Source organism: Eublepharis macularius, chromosome 4, assembly GCF_028583425.1.
Source record: "Eublepharis macularius isolate TG4126 chromosome 4, MPM_Emac_v1.0, whole genome shotgun sequence".
NCBI classification, from domain to species: domain Eukaryota; kingdom Metazoa; phylum Chordata; class Lepidosauria; order Squamata; family Eublepharidae; genus Eublepharis; species Eublepharis macularius.
In genome coordinates this window covers 160,067,089-160,075,821 of record NC_072793.1, presented here as the reverse complement: position 1 = coordinate 160,075,821, position 8,733 = coordinate 160,067,089, and the positions used below count along the sequence as shown (strand labels likewise).

Here is an 8,733-nt window from a genome sequence, read left to right as displayed (position 1 = left end):
CGCTAGAAAACCAGAAGGTTTTTTGTCCCCTTCACCCTCCTGTACGAAACCCGGAAATATTGCTCCTCCTCCTCCTCGTCGTTTCCCCACCTCCCGCCGGCGTTCCCGGCTTCAGTTCTGTCCCAAAATGGCGAAGTTGCTGAGCTGCATTTTGGGCCCGCGGCTCTATCGGGTGTATCGGGAGCGAGGCTCTAACGGATCCCGTCGCTCCAGGCCAGAGGCCATTGAGTCTTCTCAAGGCGCCGCTGAACCGTCCTGGGTGAGTCCTTCATTTGCCTTCCCCCGTCTCCTGAGGATTTGGTATCTTCCACAGTCTGTATCTGTATAGGGTCTTGGTGCGGATCCGTTAAGGGGAGGGGTGGAGAAACAGACCTGCCGGACAGAATGCTGTTGTCCTAATCAGTGGCTATTAACTGATCCTTTTGGCTGATACGTTAAGGACGGTTAAAGGGGGAGGGAGAGAAAGAGAGGACTCTGAAGACCCCCAGCTCCTTTCCTTTTCTAACAACGAACACACCCACTTGGGAAAATGCCATTATGGTGTTGGGACCATTTTTCTAGGATACAGTCTAGTGGAGGGATTATTGATGTGTTTCGAGATGTTGGCAAACGCTAGAAAATAGACACTTCTAACTTCTGAAATCGGGGTGGGGAAAGAGAAGCTTGTTTAGGAAATAGCAGCTCTCTGTCGTGACAGATTCTCCTTCTCTCCTCTTGTTTCTCCCCTCTCTATTAGTGCTGCTCCCTTTTCTCCTTTGGAGTTCTGTGCTTCTAACCAAGGCAAAGTTCCAACAGGTGTAGCTTTTCTTCAGCGTGACAGTGCAACCATGAGAGAGGGAAAGCCTGCCTGTGCGTCTGCCAAAGGCCCAGAGAATAAAAGCTAGCAATCCTGTTTCCCCGCCTTTGAGCAGAATGGTTTTTCTAATCTTCTTTTTTCAACCTTGAGGGAATGCTTTCTATGCTGCCGTGCCTGCCAAAGAAAAACCAGCATCAGAGCGTGTGCCACAAAACTGTACACTATGGTGGATTCTGGGGTGTGTTCTAGGGGGGCATGCATGGTTCTCACAAGAAACTAATGCTGTCATTCCTGGGATAGTGAGATGATCATGTGAAGTGTGTTCTTTTATGAAGCCATGTGGCTTCCAGTATTATTGTTGAGAAAGACTGGTAATGGAGGATAAGCTGTACTGGGGCAGAGGAGGCAATATTTACTATTGGTGATGAGCTCTCTGAGGAACCCCTGCTAAGTTTTCAAAGAATCCCAGGGATTCATCAGAGCGCATTTTGAAATACTGCCATCCTAGTTTATCACTGATATCATCCTAGGCAAAACTGTTCTGGGGAAAAGTGGTATCATGTATTAAGTGCACACGGCTGGCAATATGAGACATGGAAAGATCAGGTTGCTCTCTTGTTTCTGGTGTCTCTTTAGGTGCATATTTATTTATTTCATAGAGAAGAGTATAATGGTATTTTTTTTCAAAGTAATTCTCCCCTGCAGTTTCTGTGTTTTTCTGGCAGTTGCCTCTGCCTTTAGCTCCATTACTCAGTATGGTTTCTTATAAATGACAGCCTGGGTTCACTGGAGACTTGATAACGAGGATTTTGAAGCCTCTCCTATTACACCACAGCTTGGTGCTAGAGCACAGGTTTAGTATGCAGTCTCAAATTCAATCCCTGGCATCTCCAGATAAGAGTTCCGGGGTAGTATGACAGGCAAAGATCCCTTCTTAAGCCCATCCAGTCTAATATTGTCTGTTCTGATTGTTAGCCGCTTCACATGGTCATGGGTGAGGATAAATCCAAGGTGTGCAGCTTTGGAGAACCGCCACCAGAATGGACAGTGCTAGGCTAACTAGATTGACATAGAGATTTAAAAAATCACATCTTCCACACGCTGTTGTAGTTACTTCCTTTGTCATAGATACTGTGTGAAAAATAAGAGGAGATACCATTTATTCTAACCATCATCTGCTGTGACCCCAGTCCAGTGTCAGTAGCATTGAAGGAAGCTTCGTCCACAGCATTGTGGAAATGCAAGAAGCCACCATTAACCTTGTTCCCATCTGTAAAAGGCAAGCCTATCACAATGACTGCCAGGTCAATTTCGGTTTTGATGGCGTGTCCTCAAAGTCATTACCACGTTTTTATCCACAAGGCATTTCATTTGGTGCCCGAGTAGTACGAGAACAATAAAATGAACACCATGCACCTCTCAAAGGCACCTGATCTCTTTCTGTATGCCATTTGCTTGTGTGTGCAGAATGGATCCTGCATAATGTGTTCTTCTTTTCTGTCAGCTTCATACCTAATAGAGAACCTGTGTGTTGTAGGGGTTAAAAGTGTCAGGTTAGGATCTGAGAGACCTAGGTCACCTTTAGCCAATCACATTCTCTCTCAGCCCGACCTACCTCGAAAGGTGGTTATTGCGGCGATAAAATAGAGGAGGGGAGACCAATGTCATTAAGCCCTTTTGGGTTCACATTGTAAAGGAAAGCAGGGTACAAATATCTAAAAATAAATAAGTAATATACAGGCAGATCTATACTGTCTGCTATCAGAACTGAATCTTGAAATTTAGTCTTGTGCAAGTGTTGCATTGCACAGCAGAGAAATCTGACTTTCAACTTGTGAAAAAGTGCCAGGAAATGGAAATGTATTGAGTAACAGCTTCCTTGTGCTGCCATTTTTTTAGGAAGGCCAAGGTCTCTTGCCTATCTTATCCTTGAGAATGTTTTGCAAAATCTTGGAGGTTTGTCAGCAGATGCTGCAAAAACAGCTTGCACACATGCCTTGATGGCTGTTGTGGCATGCCATCACCACCCATGCAAAGGTGTTGCATTTGGCATTAGTAACTTCTATATGATATCACTGGCTGGCTTTTGAAATGGCTGTCTTGAAAATGGCGAGGGAAGGCTGCATGGTGGAATTTCACAACGGCTTTTCATCTTTGAGGCTTAACTTGAGCTAAGTTCTCACCAAGAGCCAGCCCTGGGTTCTGCTTGCTTCACCAAGGCTCAGTATAATAACTAGTAGCTTCGTAAACATAACCCACCATTCCAGGGATGGGATAGAATTTACAGATCAGAGGATGCATGTTTAAAAAGGGGCCTCAAGATGAGGATTATCCCATCATAAGTCTGCTTGAAGTGCTGTCTAAATTTTTTGGACCAGTTCTTAATACTGTACTGTGTATACTTGCTCCTTCGAAAAAATTCATGGGGCAGGTCACTAGGAAGGTGGCTGTAACTTTTTATAGTCTTGATAGCAAAATCATTTTTTAATCTACGTTAAGATTGAAATACGGATTTCTTTTTTCATGACTTATTCAGTAAGTGGAATATCTTCTTTCTCTTTCTTTTTCCTCTTGTTTATCAACAAACATTGTTAGTTACAATATTTGGCACTGCAGTCATCAAATAATAAGCGGAACTGTATTGATATGATGGGTTTTTTTGTCTTCAGAAACAGTGCCTTTGAGTTAAAATTGGAACAAGCCATTAAAATTATGCTAGTGTAGGTTTGGGGTGTCGTTTTCCAGTCAGCCACAGGAAAAGATTTTCATCTTTAGAGGATAGAAATGTGTTGCTCCACAGCTGAAAGAAAAACTCTCTTGGAAGCTTCAGTTTCTTTCTCTCTGTTCTTGTACTAAAGCTATTCCTCTCAGTCTTTGTTTTAATTCACCTTTAAGTTAAGATTCTGCTAATGTCCTTTCTTTCTACAGGAGTCGTATTACCAGCCCCGGACTCTTGAAAAACACGCTGATAGCATCCTTGCACTGGTGAGTGTCTCTTATACCCCCTTCACTGTTACAGCATGCAATGATAGAACTCTCTAGGGGTACGATGAACTGTATTAGGCTGCAGGTGAACTATGTCATTCTTTAGTAAGATTCCACAGGAAAATGTCCGTACAAGAAAAACAAAACCAACAAAGTTAGCCAGCATATTGGGGAAAGTCCAGTCTGTTCCCTGCTATGTTTGTTTTGTTTATTTATATCAAACATATTATTAAAAAGGAGAACAAGGGCTAAAAATAATAATAATATTCGATTTATATACCACCCTTCAGGACGACTTAACACCCACTCAATGCGGTTTACAAAGTATGTCGTTCTTATTATCCCCACAACAACAATCACCCTGTGAGGTGGGTGGGGCTGAGAGAGCTCCTCGAAACTGCGACTGACCCAAGGTCACCCAGCTGGCTTCAAGTGGAGGAGTGGGGAATCAAACCCAGCTCTCCAGTTTAGAGTCCCGTGCTCTTAACCAAACTTTAAAAAAAACAGACAGTGATGAAATCAATCCCCAAAATAATCTGATGTGGTAATAACTGTCCAGAAAACATGTGGAATCCATTCATGAGACAACCAGCATCCAGCCTGTGATTTACCTGTTCCTGGTTGGGCAGTTCCTGGAGATTTGGGAGTGGAGTTTGAGGAGGGATGGGACCTCAGCACAGTATAATGCCATACAGCCCACCCTCCAAGCCACCCATTTTTTCTGGAGGAACTGGTTTCTGTCATCTGGATATGTGTTATCATTCCAAACTTCACCTGATAACCCTAACCCAGCCCCCTAAAATCCATCCTGAGGGAAACTTCTTCAGAACGGCTCGGCTTTGCACAATTTTTGGAATGCTAATGAAGTGAGGGCTTGCCTCACCCACTCAGAAAGGCTGTTCCACAGAATAGGGCTGCCCCTAAGAGAGCTCTGGAATGGTGGGCAGAGACTCCTCTGACCTGTTTGTGTGACGGAGCTATAAATAAGCAGACCTTGATCAGAGGAATGAAGTTGTCGCTCAGGAGCATACAGGGAGAGGCTGTCTCGTAGGTATGCCAGTCCTTGACCACCATGAAGGGTATTATAGACATAGGTAGCAGCCAGCCAGCACCTGAATGGAAAGAAGCAGCAATGCAACATTCTAAACATTGAGTAATGTGTGAACCACAGCTAGTTCCAAGTAGGTTGCTGCATTCCGCAATGGCTGAAATCTTCCAGGGCAGCCTGGGGTGGTTCAGCTCATTCTACTGTTTTATTCATTTGCACGTGTAGATCTGATATAGGTTTTACAGAAAGAGGCAACCGTAGCCCTCCAAATGGTATATGGGAGGCAGGTCGTGTGATTTTCCCTTGATAGAAAAACCCTCCATCCCTGCATGCAATATCTCATCAGAGCGAGTGCTCCACCAAACCTTTCTCTCTGGACTAGTTTGCTACGTAAGCAGTTATTTCATCATGCCCTGGTAAATTCTGAATGCTGCCACGTCATTCTATAAAAGGTATAGGAGAGCTCTTAATTTCCATCCCAGGAGACTCAAGTCTCTTTAGCTCACTTGCAATGTCACCTCCATCACTTGTTTCTAAGAAGAAACAAGGGCTCATTACAAGCACAGGAAAGCATGTTTATTTACAGCACAATTCCCTATGGTTTTATCCAGTTGTTATGGGTACCACCTCTCCAAGGCAGTTTGCACTTCTCAGCTTTGTTTGCTCTTGTTTGTTGTAACCAGTAAAATCTCCCTGGTACTTTGACTATCTGCTGCTGCTGCTTAACCCAACGCACAGCTCCAAAGAGCCCTGGAAAGGGAGGTTCTCTGTGTTACTGACACCCTTCCTTTCCTCTGTCCTTGCAGGCTTCCGTACTGTGGTCCATTTCCTATTACTCCTCCCCATTTGCCGCATTTTACCTGTACAGAAAAGGTATGGGCTGCTGTTGGCTGAATCAAGAGGTTCTAACATTTTGGTGATTGTTATGGAGGGCATTAATGATTGGTGGTGTGCTGGAGCTCACTTGGTGCCACAAGAGACCTGCTGCTGTGCTGTGTCAGTCTTCAGGAAGTTAAAAAGTAGTCCCCGTTAAGAGGAGGCTGCCCGCTGCATCTCTGCATGATTCAGTGTTGATTACATTGGGTGCGATTGGCTTGTTTAGCCACTCTGAATTTAAAAAGACAGAAGAATTACTACCCAAGCGTCCTTTCTTGAGGTCCTGTTCTAGAGGGCAAATAGAGAGCCTTAAGAAATTTAAATTGCTGTCCTTGCATGCTGTAAAAGTAAAATTCTGGATGAAGGGAAGTGTGCCTCTAACATAAATTCAGGGTGGAAAGTGTGCCTCGGCTATCAGATGTAGTGCATTTTTAAATCCCATTTCCTCCAAAGAGCTCAGGGTAGCATACATTGTTCTCCCCACCTCAATTTTGTCCTCACAAGGTTGTTGCAACTTATGTTGTAAATGGCTGAGGGTCACAGCTTCATGGCTAAGGGGAGGAGATTTGAACTTGGATCTCTCCTGCTCAAGTTCAGCTTTCTAACTTCTACATTGCGTTCGTTTTCAAATATTTGGGAGCCATACGGAGACTGGCTCTCTCGTTAAGGATGGTGCTTAGAGAAGAGGGGTATTCTTTGCCCATACAATGAAACAGCTGCATCTCAGTGCCTGATAAAAGGCCCCTTGTTAGGGATCTGTAAAGAATGTGTCAAATTCACAACAGGGTGCAATTTCTGGGGCAAGGCAAGTGTGAATTTTAATTGGAATACTCCATTCTCAATCTGCATATTCCTCCTCAAAACTCTCATTATTCCCAGAATGCAGTAGCCAGCCAGAAGTAGAGATCTTTAACTTTATTCTAGCCTTCGTTTATTTGTTTTGTGTTTCATAATACGCCTGTCATTTATCTAGAGCAGCGATCCCCAACATGGTGTTCCCCGATGGGTTTCCTGGCACCCTTTGCTGGTTTGCCCAAGCCAAGAGCCAGTCCTGCTGCTCCTTGGAGGCATCATCTTTGTGTATACCCTGAGCAGCCTTTCAGAAACAGCTCCTTCCATCACTGGAGGGTGCTGGGATTCCACAGAAGCGGCCATGTTGGTGTCCTGTAGCCAAAGTGATAAAGAGTTATGGGGCAGGGTGATGTCCGAGCCTCACCCTTCCATTGACCCAGTTCTGGTGCCTCATGGGACCCAGAAAGTCGTCAGATTGAAGAGAGGAGGGGTTTTCAGGCACCTTGTTCCTCATCTTCTTTCCATCTTTCTCCTGTGCTGCCAAGGGAGAGAGACCAGGCACTTCTATCTGTATCTGTTTCCCCGTCCATTTGAAGGTAGCAGGGCAAGGCGTGCATCTCCCCCACCCACCCACCCCACACACACAAATGCTGCTACTGACCTCTTGGGAGAGCCTCCTCCCCTGTGAACGGTCGGAAGCGACTTTGGATATCTCAACACCTCAGGTTGCCACCGTCCGGCTGTGGAGGAGGTGGCAGCATCTCTTTTTTTAAAAAAAAAATAGGAGCAGCTCCACGGTGTTCAGCCCTCGTTCCTGCCCTGCAGCAACCCCCATCTCAATCTGGGGGTTTCTCTGCTCCTTGACAGGAATCTGGTATTCATCCTATGTTCTACAGTAGGGTAAGTTTCCATGAGCCACAGCCTGCCTCAGGGTTAGGCAGGTTCACGGAGGAGAGGTCCATCAGTAGCTACCAATGATATAACTAAAGGGAACCTCCGCATTCAGAGGCAGTAAACTCTGAATCCCAGTGCCAGGAGGCAACATTAGGGGATGTAACGTCAGAGCCTCTGTGTGAGACAGGATGCTGGACTAAATGAACCACTGGTCTGATCCAGCGGGGGTCGTGTTATCTTCTTATGGCACCAAATTCCACATTTTAATCACTTGTTGTGTAAAGAAGTATTCCCTTTTGTCTGTCCTGAGTCTATTGCTCATCACCTTCTTTAGCTGTCTTTGAGTTCTAATATTTTGAGGGAGAGAGAAAATGTTTTCTCCATCCACTCTCTTCACTCCGTGCAAAATTTTATAAACCTCTGTCATGTCCTCTCCGGTCATCTCTTGTCTAAACTGAAAAATCCCAGACTCTTCAGCCTTTCCTAATAGGAAAGGAGCTCCAAACCCCTAACCCTCTTGGTTTTCCTCTTCTGTACTATTTCAAGCTCTGCAGTGTCCTTTTTGGAGATACAGTGGCCAGAACGGCATGCAGTATTCCAAATGAATTCATACCATAGATCTATACAGGTACATTACAATATGGGCCGTTTTATTTTCAATCCCCCTCCTAATAATCCCCAGCACAGAGTTTGTCTTTTTCACTGCTGTAACATACTGGGTTGACATATTCATTGAGGTGTCCACTCTAACCATGAGGTCTCTTTTCCTCTCAGTAAGTTCAGGTCCTATTAGCATATATTTGAAATTGGGACATTTTTCCAAAGTGCATCACCTTCCGCTTCACCTACACTGAACTTTATTTTTCACATTGTTGCCCACATACCCAATTTGTGGAAATCCTCCTGGTGTCCTCACAGTCTTCTTTGATTTTCTCCACCCTGAATTCTCTTGTGTCATCTGCAAACTTGGCCACTACACTGCTCATTCCCTGTTCCTTATCGTTTATGAACAAATTAAATAGCATTGGCCCCTATTTCAATCCTTGTGGGACCCCACTGTTCACTTCCCTCCATTACAAGAACCGCCCATTTATTTCTGCTCTCTGCTTCCGGCTATCTAACCAACTGTCCTCTGATCCTATGACTGCTAAACTTGCCCTGGAGTTTTTGGTTTGGAACCTTATCAAAAGTTTTGAAAGTCCAATTGTATAATATTTACTGGGTCTCTGTTCTACATGCTTGTTCACTTGCTCAAAGAACTCCAAAAGGTTGGTAAGGCAGAATTTGTCTTTACAGAAGCCATGTTGAATTTTCCTCAGCAGGCTTTATTCTTTTATATGCC

At 44.6% G+C, this 8,733-nt stretch overlaps 1 protein-coding gene across 1 annotated transcript in view; it reads left to right on the top strand.

The window, feature by feature from the left end:
* Positions 1–115: 115 nt before the first annotated feature.
* Positions 116–8,733, top strand: part of ABHD16A (abhydrolase domain containing 16A, phospholipase) — a 37,987-nt gene continuing 29,369 nt past the window's right edge. Inside the window, exons 1-3 of the mRNA XM_054976954.1 lie at positions 116–259; positions 3,725–3,781; positions 5,636–5,702. Coding sequence (XP_054832929.1) covers positions 128–259; positions 3,725–3,781; positions 5,636–5,702 — 256 coding nt within the window. The 5' untranslated portion in view covers positions 116–127. The remainder of the gene's footprint in view (positions 260–3,724; positions 3,782–5,635; positions 5,703–8,733) is intronic.